This window comes from Cyanistes caeruleus, chromosome 5 (genome assembly GCF_971803275.1).
Source record: "Cyanistes caeruleus chromosome 5, bCyaCae1.hap1.1, whole genome shotgun sequence".
Taxonomy (NCBI): domain Eukaryota; kingdom Metazoa; phylum Chordata; class Aves; order Passeriformes; family Paridae; genus Cyanistes; species Cyanistes caeruleus.
Window position 1 is genome coordinate 40,807,888 of NC_141705.1, and position 19,725 is coordinate 40,827,612.

The 19,725-nt window shown below is 36.9% G+C and overlaps 2 protein-coding genes across 13 annotated transcripts in view; one reads left to right on the plus strand and one right to left on the minus strand.

Annotated features, from left to right (window-relative positions):
• The first annotated feature begins 21 nt into the window (after positions 1 to 21).
• On the plus strand, positions 22 to 1,480 carry C5H4orf46 (chromosome 5 C4orf46 homolog). The gene is made up of 2 exons (XM_023925763.2): positions 22 to 282; positions 374 to 1,480. Exons 1-2 carry the CDS (start codon positions 121 to 123, stop codon positions 527 to 529), a joined length of 318 nt encoding a protein of 105 aa, XP_023781531.2. The 5' UTR covers positions 22 to 120; the 3' UTR covers positions 530 to 1,480.
• Positions 1,481 to 1,768: 288 nt separating this feature from the next.
• Positions 1,769 to 19,725, minus strand: part of RXFP1 (relaxin family peptide receptor 1) — a 61,560-nt gene continuing 43,603 nt past the window's right edge. For 5 of the 12 annotated variants that reach the window (XM_086891072.1, XM_086891073.1, XM_086891069.1 and 2 more), the window contains 15 exons: positions 19,119 to 19,224; positions 17,775 to 17,846; positions 16,095 to 16,166; positions 14,978 to 15,049; positions 14,064 to 14,135; positions 13,214 to 13,288; positions 12,922 to 12,993; positions 11,909 to 11,980; positions 11,091 to 11,162; positions 10,635 to 10,706; positions 8,500 to 8,571; positions 8,037 to 8,266; positions 6,398 to 6,808; positions 5,681 to 5,899; positions 1,769 to 3,609 (listed from right to left, as the gene is read on the minus strand). In XM_086891072.1, coding sequence (XP_086747198.1) covers positions 3,308 to 3,609; positions 5,681 to 5,899; positions 6,398 to 6,808; positions 8,037 to 8,266; positions 8,500 to 8,571; positions 10,635 to 10,706; positions 11,091 to 11,162; positions 11,909 to 11,980; positions 12,922 to 12,993; positions 13,214 to 13,288; positions 14,064 to 14,135; positions 14,978 to 15,049; positions 16,095 to 16,166; positions 17,775 to 17,846; positions 19,119 to 19,120 — 1,887 coding nt within the window. In that variant the 5' untranslated portion in view covers positions 19,121 to 19,224 and the 3' untranslated portion in view covers positions 1,769 to 3,307. The remainder of the gene's footprint in view (positions 3,610 to 5,680; positions 5,900 to 6,397; positions 6,809 to 8,036; positions 8,267 to 8,499; positions 8,572 to 10,634; positions 10,707 to 11,090; positions 11,163 to 11,908; positions 11,981 to 12,921; positions 12,994 to 13,213; positions 13,289 to 14,063; positions 14,136 to 14,977; positions 15,050 to 16,094; positions 16,167 to 17,774; positions 17,847 to 19,118; positions 19,225 to 19,725) is intronic. The other 7 variants (XM_086891075.1, XM_086891070.1, XM_086891074.1 and 4 more) reach the window with 2 other exon arrangements.

Sequence of the window (19,725 nt, forward strand, 5' to 3'; positions counted from 1 at the left end):
GCTCCCAGAGCCGCCCTCGGGGGCGGTGCCTGGGCCGCTGCCAACCCATCCGCGGCCCGGGAGTGCCGTGGGCGGCGCTCGGGCGGGAGGCGCGCTCGGCGCGGGAGAGCCGAGCGGGACATGGCCGAGGCGGGGCCGCTGCCGCCCGCGGCGGTGCCCGAGGGATCGCCCGGCGCCGAGCCCCGGAGGGTCCGCGGCGGGAGCGAGGGGTCGGGACCGTCGGAGCTGCCCGGCGGCGACACGCGGGAGCTGCTGGAGGAGGTGGAGATGCAGATCGGCGACGTGAGTGCGGCCGCTCTCGGGCGGGCTCCGGGGCCCCCTCGGGGACCGTGCCGGGCGCCGGCGACCCCCAACCTCTCTGCCGTCCCTCCAGGCCGCCTTCTCCCTGGCGAAGATCCTGGAGGCGACCTCGGCCGTGTCGGCCCAGGTGGAGGAGCTGGCCACCAAGTGCTCGGAGAACGCCCGGTTCCTCAGGACGTGGCGGGACCTGCTGAGGGAGGGCTACGAGTCCCTGAAGCCCAGCGGCTGACGCTGGCCCTGCCCGCTCGTCCCGCACTGCGGCGGGCTCTTTTCCTCCTGGAGGGAGCTCACGTGGAGTTTTGTTTGCCCCCGGAGTTCTTTCTCAAATACTTCAGGGCTCTCGTATGAATGTTTTATGTTAGTCCACCGAATAAAAAAAAACTTTGTTTAGGAATCAGTTTTGACTTTTAGATTCTTCGTTGAAGCTCAAGCGATCTTAATGCTCAGTGCTCCTTTTTTTTTCCTCTCTCTTTCGTGCTAACGTGGTAGATACAAAGTTAGTATGTGTGCTACGTTCAGAACTCATTACAAGTGTCCTAGGATAAAGAATTGTCAGCCCTCCTCAAGAGCTGTCAGCAGCAGAAACCCTGCCAGCCCCAGGGAAACTTCAACTAACTTCAGTTCTTTTTATGCACACTTTTTCTTCATGTTGAGTACGGGATAATGTGGCAAGTTGTGGCTTATTTATGAGCTGTAAAAAATCCTGTATCCAAAATCTTACTATTTTTAGCAGTATTTCAATATATGACTATAAAGCTGCAGGTTTATTTTTTTGCAAGATGTTTTATTACTGCAAACAATTTTATGCTACCTTTTGTTGTAATAAAGTGCCTTATGGTGGACCATATATCTCGTGACATATCCTGTCACTGGGGAAGCACTTCAGAGATTTTTCAGTATTTGGTCCTGTTTTTTATCTTTGCCTTAAGCAGTGACTAGATTGATAATAGAACCTTTTGGTCTGAAAGATGGCTGATTTGTAATAAATAGCTGTCCTGACACTCCTGTACCTTTACCAGGCACTGTGAAAAACAGTAATGCTGAGGTGCAATGGCAGGCTGCAGGAGAACACAACTCTGTCATGACTTATTAGCAGGCCTTATTTTTACTTATAGGACTTTGAGAAAGACCCGCTGTAGTTTGCTTATCAAAACAATAAAGATGTTGCAAAAATTCTGAAGTATTATTGAACTATTATTGTGTTACTGATAGAAACAAAGGTGACAGTGAATGTAACCATAGTCACATGTAGTGAAAAACACGTAATGGCAAGGTTGGGGATCCTTGCATATCTCACCGAAGGCCCTCCTAGAGAGGGCTTGGCCCCTCAGAGTAAGGAAGTTCTATTGAACTGAGTTCTAATTGTCCTAGTTAAAGGCAATCCACGAGGCAAAATTTTGCTTTTTTTTTTAGGTGTTTTTAACCCCCACAACTCAAAATATTGCTAAACAACTTGGAAAAGAAGTAGTTTTGTTCAGCAGATAATATTTTATTTCAATAGAACATACAGTAGTGGAAACAAGATGCTTTAACAATCTTCAGTTTCAAGATAATCCAAAGTTCTGTAAACAGTTGAAGTGTGAGTCACACTTTCAAAATTCTACTTCTTATACTGTTAAGAAGTCAAGTGCAAACATTGAAAGTATCTTTTAACTTAATTTTAAATAGTTTCAAATCAATGCAAAAAAAAGCTTTTTTTTACCTTTTTGGGCTCCTAGGCCATCAGACTGAATACGGTACTGAAAGAAGAAGGGAAGTTGTAATAATTCATAATAGAAAATATTCTCTTCAGTAAGAATGTGTGAAGGAACTGCCTCTAGGGGATTTTTTATTTTACCATTTTAATTCTGGGAAGTAAAATAATGCTTCAGAAAGTGCTGAATGGCTGTGGTCTTCAAATTACTTTAACTATAGTGCATCCATTCATGTACCAAGTGATTGAAATGTAGATGTCATGACACCTTTTAAGACTGATAATTTTCTATTTTACCATCTTCCTTTTACATAGAGAGACATCTTAAGACTGGAATTTGTTGAAGTCTGCAAGCTGTGGTGAGCTACTTTTGGTAGCCTGCTAAGAAAAGTGAGGAAAAGAGCAGCAGCAAGATTGCTGGGATACTCAGTCCAGTCTTTTCAGAGTAAGAAGGGGGAAACTGCCACCAGTTAAAGCTGGGGGACATTCACTTGGGAAAAAAACCCAAACCCAAACATCTCCTTTTTATTTTTTTCTTCACCACAGTTCTGGTTCTGCCTGAATTAGAATCTTTAAGATCATCTAGTCCCAGCCCCTCCCTGACATGGCCAGGGACACCTCCCAGTAGACCAGGCTGATCAAGGCCTTGTACAACCTGGCGACTATATTAGAACTATCACTGCAATTCCACTCTTGCCTTTACATGAGTGAAATAGTCTGTACATTTATAAAAGGAATGTAATTTCCACTTGCTTGGCTTTGACAAATACAGTTAACAGATCTAATTTTGAAATTTAATTATTTTTCTTATGGCTATTGCTCCTTAAAGCTTTTTAAGTCAGAAACTTCAAGGAGAAAATATATTTCTTAATGAGGAAACCAATTAACTCTTAAAAAAATTATCTGTTGAAATGGGAACTTAAAAAAAGAAAAAGAAAAAAGAAAACACACACACATACACACACACTTCCTCATAAATAAATGATTTTGAAACAATCTGCTTTCAGTGTGAGATGTTTCAAATGACAATTCATTTTTTTTTCCCCCACACTCTTGGCTTCTGGAAGAAAAAAGCCCCAAACAACTGATTTGTCATTCTGATCTAGGATGAATTGTCACAATGTCAGGTACTGCTGTGAGATGGTAAAATGCCAGTTCTACCTGCAAACAGACACATGGCTCCCTCTTCTTCCTGCAGTGGTTCACGTGAGCCCTGATGTCACAGCTCCCTCATTTTCCTCGTGGCTGTAAAGCAGCAAGCCCACGGATGTGAAGCTAACAGTGCCGATGTCACCGTGAGGATTCAAAGTGTAATTACGTGTATGAATTTAATCTTGTTGACTGTGTAGTCACTGAAGCATCAGAAGAGTCTGTACAAAGCACAGGCTTCGTAACCTTTGGTGTGATTTCATGCATTGGCCACATCTCTACCCAAATGAATGACGGACCGTATGGTTTCTGGTTGCCTTTACCTCTTCTGGATCTTCTTTGTCTGTAGTTGTACCAAACCTGATGAATCATTTCTTTGAAAGGTCGTGTAGTCAAAGTGTATAGAAGAGGATTCAAAGCACTATTTATTGGCAGTATAAAAATCACCACCCAAGAAGTTATGGTACCTTAGGGAAGAAAAAAGAAAGGCAGCTGTAATATGCATCCCAGTGTTTGTCCTCTTTAGTTAGCATAAGCACTTGATGCCAATACAGCACAGCTCCCCAGTGAGAGGGGGAGGTCATGTGCTCTTAGGCTGAGCTCCTGGCACAACAGGTGCTTTTCTTTTTCTTTCTATTACAATTGCACTGCTTATCTCCTTCTGTTTCTGGTACTCCCTGCAAAAGCTGACATTTATTATTCTCCCAATAGCTCCATTTACCACTCTTTTCTATGCCATAGCTTCCTGTTTGCCCTGACAGACCTCTTGTTCTGGCTGAGCCCCTTCTTCTTGCCCTCAAACCTTTTGTCTCTGCTTTCTTTGCTCCTTAACTCTTCCTATGATCTCTGTTCCCTGTCCTCTTCCCAGGACTGATGACATGCACCCCTAATGATACCCCTGATGTTCTGTCCGCCTGCAAAACTATCCTCCATCCCCCGTATCCCCTCAGTGCCTTCTGCACCAGGACTTCTCCATTCCTCTTCCTGAAAAAGATCAGTGTATACATTCTCCTCATTTCCTTTTTTCCCTGTTGGTAAGAGTTTCTGTGTTCACTTTCTGTCTATGCCTGTCTATGCATCTTCACAACATCCCTTTTTCATCCTTTAGTGTTTGGGAGATCAGTTACCTGAGGGGCAGGTGGAGAAGGGACAGGATTAAAGTGCTGAAAGATGTCAGGGGGCGCCTCCGTTGCATTGTTTGACTTATAAAACTGTTACAGAACTGTTTCAAGAGGCACACAAAACTTAATTGAACCTCTCCTTCCGGGACACCCACTCCAGTTTTACAACTTTGTTGCAATATCAAGACATTTCTGTTCATGCCCATCACTTTGGCTACAGTTTTGGAAACAAGCAGGTGCTTAGTTTCTAAAACTGTCACAATGTATCACTGACAAAAAGCAAATGCTATTGAACGAGTTTTACGATTTGTGTCAATTTGAACAGCTAGCTGTCATTTCTTTAGTTTCATGAAATGACTAATAACTGTTTAATCTGGTTCATCTATCAGAACATTAATTTGCTTAACCCACGATCACCCTGTTATTCAGCAAAATTTTTTCAAGGTTTCTTATAATACACCTGCTTCTGCTTTTCACAATATTTTCTTTCAAATATCACAGATGGCTTGATAGCTTGTTGAAGAAGAATTTTAAAATATTTAAAATAACCGAATATTTGACATAATAAGCGCAAATTCCAGACATTTGAGATGCAAGCTCAAGCTTTGAAAATCTCAACTCCCAACCCTCCTGGTCAGCACATAAGGCAGAATCATCTGAGCTAGAACTTTTTCTTGCCCATGTAATATTGTGACATACATCTGTACATTGAGCCTGAATCTGCTGTTGATGCAGATTCAGATTGATGCATTGTTGATGCAGATGTTCTGCTCGTGCTCACATACCCTTTCTAACAGAGTTTACGAGCCTCACATGAAGAAGCTTTTATTTCTGGCATCTAATGGTATTGAAAAGAGAAGGAAAAAATTAAGGTGCAATTTTAATCTTTTAGGTTACACTGTCTTTACATGGGAATATATTCACAGCATGAAAAAGATAAGCAGAGCTTTATGTAACTTAATGAGTTGAACTATAAATACCAGCTTGTAAAATAAAATTATTTCAGAATAAGATATATTATTAAATCAAGATAGAAAATACTATATGGTCCTGAGACATTTAGGCAACAGATCCAGAAAAAGCCCTGAGATGATAAAAGCCAATGCAACTCAGCCTTGATTTTCAAATATACTTTTCACACTTTATAGATATTATATGGAGACAGACTTGAATTATTTGAATTTTGGACTTTTGTATGTAAGTCAAAGGTGACTAATCCTTCATGATTATAGTAATACAGTTAAATTAAATAGCGAAAGTATATAGTTCATTATATTGTGTGTACATATATCTAGATATAGAACATGAAGTTAGCTGCAGCAATATAGTTCATTTCATTAAATTATTTTTCTTCTGAGGTAGAAGAAACATTTCATGCAGGCACTGTTGATGCAGCCTCATAAAAGAAAGGACATACCTGGTATTTCTACTCGAAGTAAAGAAAGGAGCTTCAAAATAAAAATAGGTATCCAACATAGTGCATCAGTAAATACAATGAAGAAAAATCGTTTAGCAAGGATCATCTCTTTTTTGATGTGATTCCGAATTTCAGTAGCCATAATAGCTGTCTGGTGAACACTGTAGAACATACTCCCATAGGAAAACACAATGATGATAAAAGCTGCCAAGTTGACACCTGTTTAAAAATTAAAATTATACTAAAAAAACATAATGGCAATCTACATCATCTATTTGCAGTCTGGGTAATAAAGAAGAATATTTCATCTAAACTGCTAGTCCCATGGAGTTAAATGGTCAGAAAATCTGAGTCTGTCCTCATCTGAAGGCTGAATTTTTGCCTCTACTCAAGTATTCTTTTTATTCACTGATAACTGGCAAATGACTGCCATCTGGTTAAAACTAAATAGTTCTCTGGCCTTAACATTGCTCTACTTCCCTATTAATTCAACAACATAATGGCCAATAATTTCTTTCTGCTTTCTCAGCTCCTCATGCATTTTAAGATGAGTAGGTACACATCTTCTTCAGTAAAGTATTTATATTGGAAATAGTTTTTAAATGCTTGCTGGAGCATCTAAATCCAAGGAGGTGTGAACTTCACAGCTATCTTATTTGTTTGAAAACTTGATTCCTTTGCAGATCTAGTAATACATAAAGAAAAAATGCAACTTACCTAAGAAAATCACAACAGAGTAAATCTGACTTCCTGAACTTTCTGATTGTTCTGAGTGAAGAGGAAAACAGACGCCATTGGTGCCATAGTAGTTCCTGAAAAATTCCTTATTGCTCAGTGGGATAAAAGCAACAGCAAACCCGATTATCCAAATAAGAATCAAAATGGAAATTGTCCTGCATTTTCTGGGCTTCAAACACCTAAAAGGATAAACTATGCAGATGTATTTTTCCAAAGTCAGATAAGTCAACAGTAAGACTGACACCTCTGTAGACAGAATAGCCAGCGATCCAACCAATTGACAGTGAATACTGTCCATCCACAACTGAGCGTGCTTGTTGTATTCTCCACGATATTTAAGATCAAAAGCTCCAATCACAAATAAATATATTCCCATCAGACAGTCAGCACCTGTGGGCACAGTGCTTAACATCATTATTTACACATCTGAATTCCCCATTCTCTCTTTATATGTATATTGGAAAACATACACTCACACACACACACAGATATATAAGTATCTATTTACAAGTTAGCTAATACATAGATATAAAATCAATATCACATCTGGAATACTACTATGAATTACAATTAAAGCACTACGATTTTATATTATTTTTCTTTCTTTTTGTTTTCCTTTTTTTTTTTTTTTTGGACTGACAGTCCATGTTTCATACTTGTTTCCATTTTTTAAAGATTTGGCAAAATTGGTTTGCAAATAGAAAAATATACAGCTTTATTTATAGAAATAATCTTGCAACTCTTTTTTATTAGGTCTTATTTCTTTATTTATTTCTATGTTAACATTTGGTTTAAGATCATTTCCTTGGAGTAAGCCATCTCTGCTGGATTCAAAGGGGTTTTTTTCCACCTTATGCTAGTTCAAAACTCATGTGCATAGCCTTCTAAGACTAGGAAGGGGTGATGACCTGTCAGCAGAGAACTGAAGGCTTCTGGGGTATGTTCTTAAAAATTTTAGATAGTATTCAGATTATTTCTATGGGAAAAACAAAATTTCAAAATCACTGACATTTAGAAATGTTGCAATTATTTTATACAATATATACCTTTCAAAATGTATCTAATTGCATTTGTGCCATCCTTATAGACTCTCCCGCAATGAGAGACTGAGGGTTGTAGTGATTGTACTGCCAAGTAGTTAATCCATAAACTTGTACTGCTTTCAGGATTAAAATTAAAAACTCCACTCCAATTCCTAATATTGGGGAGCTAGGATAGATTAATTTGCTATATTTGCATAAACAACTTTTTGTTTGTGCAAAGAACAGAATATTTGAACACAATAATTACATGCAGAAATCACTACATACTGAGAAATGCATAGTAAAATTAAGGTTCGTGGGCATTTGAAATACTGGAATTTTATTACTTCTTGCTGGACAAAGGGGGAATTTTTTTGGAATTCCCACAGAATGAAAATCAAACATGAAACCTTTGGAATGTCCCAGCTGCCAAAGGCATTTAATGGGACCCCCTGGTACATACATCACAGCATTTTGTATTTTCATTTGCAACATCATAAAAGTGGAGTTAACCCAATGCTGGAAATATGTCCCTATACTATTATTACAAATATCATTCATACAGACTGAAAACATTCTAGATATGGAGTACTCACAGCATAGAGACATTATGGAGATGGCATGCAGCTTGTTCTCCGATCTGATGTAGGGCCTCATGCAGATAACAAAAATGTTCCCAAAGCAGGTAATGGCAGATACCACCCAGACAAACACTCTCTGTATGATGCTAGCTAAAAGATTCTCGAGGGAGGAAATCCCATCAGTGTTGGGTTTGCAGCTGCGCACATGAGGAGCATACCCACAGTACTGGAATTTCTTAAAATATCTGGTTGTGAGAAACAGATGAGAGATCATTCTAGATTGGTTATCAGAACATCAAAACTATCAGTAACTACTCAGAAAACATGTTCTAAAAGAAGAAAAATAAATAAAAAATGGTCAAAATTCGACAACTGCTCACATGCTGCTTTTCATACACCTTTGTTTTCAATTTTCCAGTATTCCATAATTGTAAAATTCAGGCCAAAGAAAACAAACTTTCTAAAATAATCTACTTACATGTGGGAAAGGTTTCTCAGAGGTCTGAACATTCTCCTCTGGATGTTTGCAATTTCAATGCCTTCCAAGCTGCTGTAAAAATATATTCTCAGTAAAAGGCCATAGAAACTCAGTAGTAAAAATCCAAAGTTTAGGAGCATTTTGTTGTGGTTTTACGATCATAGGAAACTAAAGAAGAACTTTAATTGCATCTAATCTGTCAACCCTTTGAAACTTGACCAAAAATTCTGTGTAAAATCTGAAGTGGAACAAAAAGGAATTGCAAGTAATACATTCAGTGGTCTTCCAGATTCATGAAGAGAACTCTTAGTGCTGCTCTCAGTCATGAGAATTCATGTCTGATGTCTGATTAATATGTTGCCCTTTCAAAGTACCATTCTACTGATGTTCTTGCATCATCTCTGGCAAAATAATAACTTGTTCTAACAGTAATATTTTTACACATTCTTTTATCCCAAGGAGTGCTTTACTGGGCAAAAGACCCAACCCAAGATCTCAGTCTTTGTTATATCAAAACCAGCAGGAAGCTGGGACACAGAACATAGCATGTAAGAAAAAAAAAAAAAGCTGGCTTTTTTGTGACACACAGGTGGGATTCCTTATTTCAAATTTTATATACATATATACATTTATACATATACATATATATATATATATATACACACATATATACACACATATATACATATATGTATATGAAAGCAGCAATATATTTTCCCCCTGCAGTGCTAGGTCAATAAGTTTAACTCTGTAAGATGTTACTTTAGAACTTCAGGTTCTGTATTATTCCAGTCCATCTCATTCTCTGGTTAGAGGTGCAACTGGTCAGGGGTCTTTGCTTCTCCTTGTGGAGAGCCTTATTTGGATTTATTGTTCAAATATTTGAATGTAATATTCATGTGAGTTCTGAGCACATTGAGGCAAAAATGGAGAAAAGTACAGACATTAGTTAGTTGATGTGGGTTGGTAGGCAGTTTTTCTGGCAGACATGAGAAAGCCCCAATGTGGAAGTGTGCTACTTGTATTAAGTGCTGCAATGAATCCTAGGGAGTGCTTTCCCCAACTATTTAACTCTTTCAAACAGATGAAGAAGTAACTGGTGTTCTACAAACAAACCAAAATACTGTTGTCTGTGGATCTATCTCAAGATTTAACAGGTTTTTTTGACTAAAAAACATGGAAGACCATAATCACTGAGTTGTATGAGTTCTTTGGTATTGAATAATAGATAAAAGGATAAAATCATGCTGTAGCTTGACTGTTAAGGAGGTAATTGGTTATTATTTTCTGTGCTCAGCTGCTTCTTTTCATGACACTTATACAGATTTAGTATTTTCAGTTCATTAACCATTTACCAAATTTATCTGAATTTGGCCAGGGTGTTCCGGTCACTGTGAGGAAGCTGGTCTGATTGACAAAGGTATGTGTACTGCTGGCTACAGCTCACACATAATCATGTCAGGTCAAATCATAAACTCCTACTGCACTTCTGTCCAAGAAAACATCTGTTTTTTAAACTCCACAACCATTTTTAGTGGGGCCTGTTGCAAAAGGACAAGGGCTAATGGTTTTAAACTGAAAAATTGTAGATTCAGACTAGATATTAGGAAGAAATTTCTTATGAATAGGTGGTGAAACACTGGAATAGGTGGTCTAGAGAGGTGGTAGATACTCCATCCCTGGGAACATTCCTGGTCAGTCTTGACAGAGCTCTGAGCAACCTGATCTAGTTGAAGATGTCCCTGCTCATTGCAGGAGTTGAACTAGAGGACTTAAAGGTCACTTCCAAAACAAACTATTCTATGATTTTGAAGTGATGTCTGACAAGAATCAATGCTATGCTATACACCAAGATGGTTACTTCAGATGTGAAGTGACCAATGAAGATGTGCTTAAATCTAATGTAATGCAATTTCAGATTTGCAAGATTCTTGCTGCCCTATCTCAGAGTTTTAGGAGGAGTTCTGCTGGCAGAATTCAAGTTAGAGCTGCTGTGTTACTGCACCTACAAAAACTCCCCCATAACTCTTCAGGGGAAATTTCTTACAAAATATATTCTGGATCATATCCCACTGAGGGAGATGTGCATAATCACAATGAAAATACAGCTAAAATATAAAAAACTTGATACTTACAGGGATTTGAGTTTAATTAGAAAATCAAACTGGTCTATTTGTATTTTCTTGATGGGGTTGTAAGAAAGGTTCCTGTAAATACAACAGAGGTAACATTCCTTACAGTTTGTCCTGAAAACAATCTACTTTTACAATCCTGATATCTCATTAAGCATTCCCATGAAACAATTAATTTCACATGATGTAGCTAGCATAACTCATCTTATATGTACTAACAAGATCTAGAAATAGGTAGAATTTGAACATGCTGTCTTTTGGGACATGGAAATGCACATCTTTCACAAAATTATTCTGGAAAAAGTGCTATATAAAATTGCTGTTGGTGTGTTTTTTAGGCAAAACTTAAATGATACATACAAACAAATGTGCTCTTCTGTTTCCGGACACATATGACTGAAAGCATCATATCAAATGAGAAATACACAGTTATGTATAATAATAAACAAGAATCCTTACAGTTGTGAAAGCTCCTTTAGTTCCTTAAATATATATGGAGGAAGCGATTCAATCTTGTTGCTAGCCAAATCTCTGCAGAAACACACAGGTTACAGTAAGTTCTTACTAGACACAGTAATTTTACTGAATAGCTTTGCAGTTTCAATATACACAGTTTTATTTGCCAAATAGGATATTATTTATTCTATAGGTTATCAGGAATCTGGACTATAAAAGAGTGATGCTAAAACAAGGTGGGAAGCTAGATCTGTCAGATCTTGTTTTGTCTCATTAGTTCAGGCATACTATTAGATACATAATTTATTGTTATTTTATTTCCATCAAAAAGTAAGTAAAATACCATTAATTTGGCTTGTAGAAGCTTAAAAATTAATTAAATATATTTTTTCATGATGGTAATTTTTCCACATGGCCTAAACAGCACATCTTTACTTTGGTTTTTTATCTCTACCTTTCACCTTACTTTCACGATGCAGAAAACCTAATAACAGAGGAAAAGTCTTTATCCAACCAAAAGTGTCAAATGGCCTAAAAGACACTGAAGGCACATATGTACCTAGATTGTAGTGATAGAAGAATAATTAATATTATACTACCCAGAGAACATAATGTGAGAAAAGCCCCAATAGGGTTGATACAGACAAAGTATTTTATTGATGATTTATTTTCTGTTCAATATATATTTTAAAAAAAATACCCTAAGGAAGGATGCCATCTACAGAGCATGTTATATGAAACAGAATTTATGATGAATGGTATTTCTAATATAAATCACAAAACTGTGTGACTCATACAAATAAGAGAAGAAATCTACTTACAATTCATCTAACATCTGGAGAGAAGAAAAGCTGTTTTCATTTAGGGAGCTGATTTTATTTCGTCTCATCACCCTGAAAAAATAAAACAAATTTATGTTGCCTCTTCTTGGTCCCTAGTTGATTTTGGAGATAAGGTTTTATAAAGTTTGAAACTCTGTTCTCTGCATCTTCAAATATTTGCCCAATTCAGTTAAAAAGCTAATTTCACCTAGAAATTTGCCATTTTATCATTTGGCAAATAACTTTTTTTTTGCCTATACATTCCATACATGCAGGTGCTTCTGCATACATATAAATATATACACACATACACACAGAAACCCGTGGAAGGCTGGTGCAAATTGACTGAGGGGAGGAGGAAGATGATATGGGCTGGAAGGCTTTGTGATCTAATCATGTCTCAGACACAGGCACATTGTTGTGCAGCTTTTCATTCTCCCTCACTTCATCTGCCACCCAGCTTATTCCTTAAATGAGCTATCTGGATTTTAAAAACAATGAGAAAGCCAAGAACACAGGTAATGCAGAAGAGTTAAAAATTGAAAGTGACACACACCATGGAGCCTACTGATCTACCAAAAAGTAGAAGGGATTTTCTGAAGATGGTTACATCATCACTGAAGAAACTCTGGAGAAAATTCTAAATTTAACTAGCCAGCCAACCCACCAGCCAATCAAAATAAGTAACAAGCTATGTATTTTGTATGTTTGCTGGTTCTCATTATGAGATCTTTATAATAGATCTCATAAAAAAGTTGTAATGAAAATTTTTAAGTCTTTGTATCCGCTAAAGTCTCTTCAGTAAAGTCTACTTACACATTTAATGCTGAACTTTGCTGTAAAATATAAACTTCTGTGTGGTGCTCACCTCAAACCAAACATTTTAATATAATATCCTCAAGAGATAAATAGCCATAATACTCAGGAAACTTTTATATTTGCCGTAATGAATCACTTGACTGTTTGGTATTAGCAGATCTCACTCTGGCTAGCTAGCATATCCAATTACTTACAGTACAGTTAGAGTGCTGCAGGAGATGAAAGTGGCATTTCCCACATGATGGATATGGTTGCCTTCAAGGTCTCTGAGATATAAAAGAACCCCATCAATCACTGAAAATAAACTCAGGCACTTTTTCTAAGGTAACTGAAGAAAAATACTACCAGAACTTGAATACACAGAAGAGAGAGAGAGAGAGAGAGGCAGACATGTAATACTTCTGCACACTTAACTGATGACTTCAGGCCAGTGACCCAGCAGGCACAACAAAATAATATTTCTCCAGTGAAATAACATAGACTTACAGCCAGTTTAATCTTGGCATATATTGGCACAGAGGTTTATCAGGCAAACGAGCAAGAGAATTATTCATCATCTCTCTAAAAAAAAAAAAAAAGAGGAATAATACAGCTGATTTTGTTTGAACAATTACATTATAGAAAAAAAAATTATTTCTCTTATGTACTTCTGAAAAAAAAACCCATTCCAATCTTGAACAGTTTTGAAAGTAGTATTATTTTCTTCAACTTCCGCATATTTTCCCTATGGCACTCTGTGCAGCAGTATTTTATCCTTGCTTGCTAATGACCAGGTAAAGGAAAGATGTTCACTCCACTTCATTGCTATTAAAATGAAATGTAGAAATCCAATACAAATCTACTGTTCAGTCAGAACATGGAACTTCTATGGGTGCTGGAGGAAGTGGGATGTGGAGGGAGGTTTCCCTCTGGGATGCAGAAGAAGAGGGTCTCTCATCTTTGAGGCTGGAGAGGGCAGTGGCAGGTCATAGACAGGGTCTTGGGGAGGGGGGTCGGGCTGCTGGTGGGGGCAGGGACTATGGGACCCCTCCTGTCCCACCTGGAACCCAGTGCTGCAGCTGCCTCGACCCTCTCAGTGACACCTTTTATCATTTCCTCTCCCTATACTTTTCCCTATACTTTTCCCTATACTTTTCCAGACACTGCGTGTCCACCGCTCCCAAACTCCAGCTCCTATTACTCCAGCACATTTTGTCTGGCTGGCAGAAAGTTGCAGGAGTACTGCCAGCACTCTGGGGTGAGCAAGCACAGACAGTGTAAAAAGGTTTTTATATGAGTATGCCCTTCCTATTCTGTTCTTTCAAACAGCATTTTTTAAATCTTGTTTCATACTTACAGAAGAATAAGGGATTTGAGTCCATAGAATGTTAAGGGATAGATCCGATTTATCCTGTTGTTTTCAATTATCCTATAAATTACACCAAAATATGTATCAGACTGGTGATTGACTTCAGTCTTAAATTGAAGAGATAATAAAAGATAACAAACTTTGTAGTGAATTTTTTCAATAGTCCAGTCAAACTACTTAAATAAATTAACACACAATTCCTTGACAGGTTAAGATATTAACTGAATTAATTACCTTTCAGAAAAATTTAATAAAAAAAAGTAACTTAGAGAAGATAATTTCTTTCAACTTTGCAAAGTGTTTTCCTTTGAGGCATTTGAATCCTTTCATCAAGACACTTTGAATGGACTATCTTTAAAAACAAAGTAGCACAACCTAACAGTACTCTGTGGCAATTCAACAAACTCAAACATGCAGAAGAATGTAAGACATTTTATTTGCTTATTTTTAATAACTTAATCAAAATCTCTCTGAGAAGCAGTAATAAGCCAATATTTCAGTATGACAGTACTGAAATGACAGTTATGACAGTAAATTTTCTGGACATTTTAAGCACTATTTACAGGAAAAGACCTGCTCAAAAAATATCTGTCTATTGTTTTATCTTATAACTTGGGTTATTTAATATATTCATTTGTAACAAGTAATTGCTAATAAACATTGTTTACTATTGATATAAGTCATCAATCATTGAAGCCATTAAGGCTCAAGAGCTGTTTTCTGTTCTCACCCAAGCCAATTGCATTTTTTACCTGGCACAGTGTAACAGGAGTTCCTTAGTTATTAGCTAGTGTAAAGTAATGCCATGCACAAAAATGAAAGCAATCAAAATATTTCTATTTATATATATAAAATTAATTATTTATTGAGTAAATAAATATACAAATAAGAAAACAACATACAGCCATTCAAGTCTGTGGAGGTCTGCAAACACAAAAGGCTCCAAATTCGTTATCTTATTGTTGCTCAGGTATCTGAAACAAGATCAGCCAAAGATAAATGAATGAAATAATTATTTAGCAGCAGACATATGAAAATCAGTTTTAAAATACTTTTTCCTTGATAATTTACCAGAATATTCCTATTTTGTTAATAATTTTTTTTGACTATGTTAATTTTTATGCCGTTGTTTGAGAGCAATGCAGTACTCTCTCTGGTGAGGATTTTGAGAGCAATTATGTACAGCACTCTGTCTTATCTATAAGAAAGCACAGGCAGCTAAATATTTTCACTGTGTCATATTTTAGACCCTTTCCAGTTTCCTTTTGTGGAGTTATTTGTCCCATGAAAGTTTCCAGGAACCCATTCAGTCTCTTCAGTTAAGGATAATAGTCATAAATACAGATACCAGAAAAATGGAGAAAGAAAAGCTGAAAATGAATGGGGAGAGGTAGAATAAATGGTGTAGGAAGATAATGACAGCAGTTGTAATAACAGATAATTAGCCACACTTGTGTTATGGAAAGAAAAAGAGGTACAGCTCTGTAAAACTTTCCTTCTGAAAACATTGCAGTAAAAGTTCTGAACCAATCAGTGCAATTTATGTGTTGTATCTTTCAATGATCATTTCCCTTTAAAGTTAGAAGCACCTTTCAAAAAGTTGCTGCAAAATAAAGAAAAAAGTGTTCCTTACATCACCTATTCTGTTTACTTTGAATTGCATTTGTAAAGCAAAACACCATGTTAAAGAATTTTCACCCATCACAAGCTCTTGGTTTCATTTTACTCCTTCTTCATTCTCTTTGGCATTCTACAGGATAACTACCATCCTGTCTACTTCTTCCATTCTGAGGATTTGGGGAATAGGATTGAAGTATGGACCCAGCTTTTCTTTTCAAACTACTGTCCTGCTGGATAAACTTGCACAGAGACCTCTTATTTTGTCTTTGCTTTCTCAATTCAATCATTGAACTAAAGTTTTGGACACTTTGCAAGTTCCTAATATGCAATCAGGTAGAGAGAGACTCTCAGAGTTCTGCCTGCTGCTTTTTACTTCAGTATTCTAAAAGCAATACTTACAGTTTTGTCAAGTTGTATAAACCTTTGAAAGCACGTGCAGATACAGCTCTGATTTTATTATTCTGAAGATACCTGAGAAGATACAAACCCAAAACCATTTATTCTTTAAACAAGCAAAGTTAAAACAAGCACAAGTAACCAATTAGAATCTATCAGCTAAACTGAATGCCCATTTAATACTTTAAAAGAAGTTGTTTTATTTGTTACACCTTGAATCTGACAATAACCATTTCACAGCCATAGCTGCAAAGATTGCAAGGTTGTTTTTAAAGAAATTCACACAAAGAGCAAAATTACAAAAGTCATTCCCATGGATGCTTGCTTCACCAAAGATGAACAGCAGAGTGGCTGTTTGCAACTTCCTTCATTAAGTACTAACCTTGCAGTGCTCACCTGTGTAACCTGATCTCTGTGTTTACCCAGATCTCTGCTACAATCAAAATTTTGCAGAATAAATGCAAAATTAAAATAATTTCTGATTTTTTTTGTGTGGTACCAGAGAATTCTTAAAATACTGCATTTGTAAGATAGTAGATTTAAAAATCCACAGCAAATCTTATTCATCTTCTGAAAACTAAAGATACTATTTTTTTTTTATTTCTGGATTTCTTTAGCTACTTCAATGAAGTAATGAGTTGAAAAATATCAACTGCAAATGCCAAGTCTTTTTCAAATAATTTTAAGGCATTATAACATTATTCTCTGAATATTTAAACATAAGTCCTTTAAATCAAATTCTAGCTAATGAAGCATCTATAGGCATTCCTGCTAGAAAGCAGTAAGGTATCAGACATTGGCTTTTACAAAATGGGTTTCTGTCAAACACTGCTCAAGACCCTTTGTAAAATGCAAAATTATCTATCAGAAGGGTGTGAAGTTGATATTAGAAACAAATGTTTTCTACAGATAGGTATGGATTTATTTCTTTTAGTGAAAACTTACCTTTCAGGAATTTAAGGGACATAATGGTACTTAACTTCCAGAACACAAGATGGTGCTGCAGTGTAGCACAGTTCCCATGAAAGAACACTTTGAACAGATTACACAGAAGCCATAATCTAGGCTTTAATTTTTATTTCACTACTTTTATAGAAAGAAATCTTGTTAAAGGCTATGATTTTTGAACAGCACGTATGTTACACACTGGAAAACATATTTCCTGTATTGCCATAATCATTGGACTTGTTGGGCATTATCAAATCAGTACCAGGCATAATTAGGAGTAAAACCATGTGCCATGGGAATGAGCTTCCCATGAAAATGAGAAGTCTGAGTTTCCAAAACTCAAAAAGTTTTTTTTCCAGAACAAATCGATTAACTTAATTTTTTTTGGCATATTACTGTTTATTATAAATGTAACATCATTCAGACAAAATTAAAATTTAGTGTTTTTCTGGTATAAATCAGTCTATAAGCATAAACCATTAAATATGCAGAAATTATGGTTTTGCAAAAAGACAAATGTCAAATCAAGGTACTTGAGCCAAACAGGGTACACATGAGGTACCAAAGGGTGAGACAAACCAGACTTTGTTACTTAAATGTTAAGCTCAAAACCACACTTTGTTCCTTAAATGTTAAGCTTAAATGTTAAACTAAAATAATGTGTATGTATGGGGGAAGTAAAGGATGAATATTTAAGGCACTAGATAGGTATTTTATGTTATAGTAATCCCTTACAGATTTTTAAGATCTTGGTATTTCTTGAAAACATCAGCAGAAAGTTTCCTTAGCAGATTCCTCTGAAGAGACCTGTAGGAATGAATGCATACAGTAAAACCACTGTCCCAGGTTCCTACAGTGCTTTTGTTATTTAATAAGGGCAGCTCTTACACTGCTAAATAACAAAAGCAACATGAAACCATCTGAACATGCTACTTCTGTTTTTCTGTATGCTTAAACAGTAAGAAAAATATATTATATTAAAAAAAATAAATCCATGTCCCCAGGAAAAGTTGACAAAATAATAGTTAGACCTAAGAATTAAAAATATTTGAATTTAAAATACAGATTTATTTCAAAATTCAAATGCATATAGAGCTTATTTCCCAGTTCATGTGTCCTTAGTTCCATCTCCACTGGGGACAATCAAGTGTCTTGTCAAGAACAAAATTCCTTCAGGACATGGTTTGATTAGAAGAGAATTTAGCCTGAAAGCCAGCTGAAACAACTCCCTGCTTTTTCTACAGCCAGAACCGGGTCAGGATTTTTGAACTCTTTTTCAACCCTGAGCCAGAAGCCAGTTTAAATAGATGTTTGACATTCCACATCAGTTTTCCTTATGAAGTGTTGCAGTATTTGAACATGGACCCAGCAAGGAGAACTTCAGCCACATCTGAACAGAGACTGGTACCAAAAGGAAAGATCCATGACCCAGACCTATGGGAGAGATCCTCAGGTAAGGACACAGGATGTTGCTCCCTGCTCACCAGACCTAAAACCAACTCTCAAACAGCAATGTGCAAACCAAGTTCACATCAACCATATCCTGGTCTCTTAAAAAAAAGTTTGGCTTACACATACATATCTGCATGATGACTCAGCCCACATTAAATCCTTTTAAATAACAGTGTATTCAGCGACATCAAATGAGAACGGAATAGATTTGCTCCAGGAGGGCATTCCACCGAGTTCAAATTCAAGTTATTGACTTTATAGACAGGAGCACAGACTAGGAATATTGACAGAATCAAAGAATAAGAAACAGGTTCTAAGCATTGTATCTTAAAGGGAAGCATTTCATTTGAAGATTTCATTAGATATCCTGAAACTGTTTGTAGCTCAAGTCACTGTTAAAAACATGAAATGATCAGTTCACAGAGTTTTTTTATTTCTTAATTTCTTTTCTCCTCTTTTATGTAAGGAAAATCTGTACTTAAAATATTAAATTACCTGTCAACATAGAGACACAGTGCTTCCCGAGCATCAGCTGCTCATAATTATAAGGCTGTAGCTGTAAAAAAAGCTGTAGGATTGACAATAAAACCTGAACAGAGCAAGACACCAGGGTACTCCTCTACTTACATTATGGTTATGTTTGAAGAGACTGATGGGACAGCACGTAATTTGGCAGCATCACAGAAGACCTCCAGCCCTTGGCAGGTACACTCTGCTGGCACATCCCCAGCCACTGCAGGAGAACAAGAACATGGTCGGGGCAAAAGGTGGGATGTGTGGTGTGATGGGATGTAGGAACAAGAATTATGGTACGAAAGAACAACGAGCACAAAGACAGAAATAGCAGGCTCTGTTAAATACAATTAAGGCACATGCTTTTACAGATTTGATTTCAACCTGGGAGGACTCTAACAATAAATATAAGTATAAAGAGGCACAAAAACTATTACCTCTGAAAGAGCTCTTGAACCTTAGGCATGATATACAGGAATCTGGCATGGGATTTTTGCAGCACTTCTTTAGATTATTCAGAACCCTTATTACTAGAAGGAGCACAATTCTATGGTAAAAATGGGTCAAAAATGGATGAGGGAGTCTTTGCTCATCATAATAGACAGCAGAATCAAAAAATCTGTTCAAAGACCTGCATAAGTGGAGGGGGTTTGCTAATTTCATTTGATGTACAAAGAAGTGAACTGGGAACAATGCTGCCTTCATTTCACTCTCAAATATA

Bases quoted from the DNA above. Each gene is read 5' to 3' on its own strand.
- C5H4orf46 (XM_023925763.2), top strand. From the start codon at position 121: ATGGCCGAGGCGGGGCCGCTGCCGCCCGCGGCGGTGCCCGAGGGATCG. The intron at 283-373 runs GTGAGTGCGGCC...CCGTCCCTCCAG, and splicing joins TGGAGATGCAGATCGGCGAC to GCCGCCTTCTCCCTGGCGAA.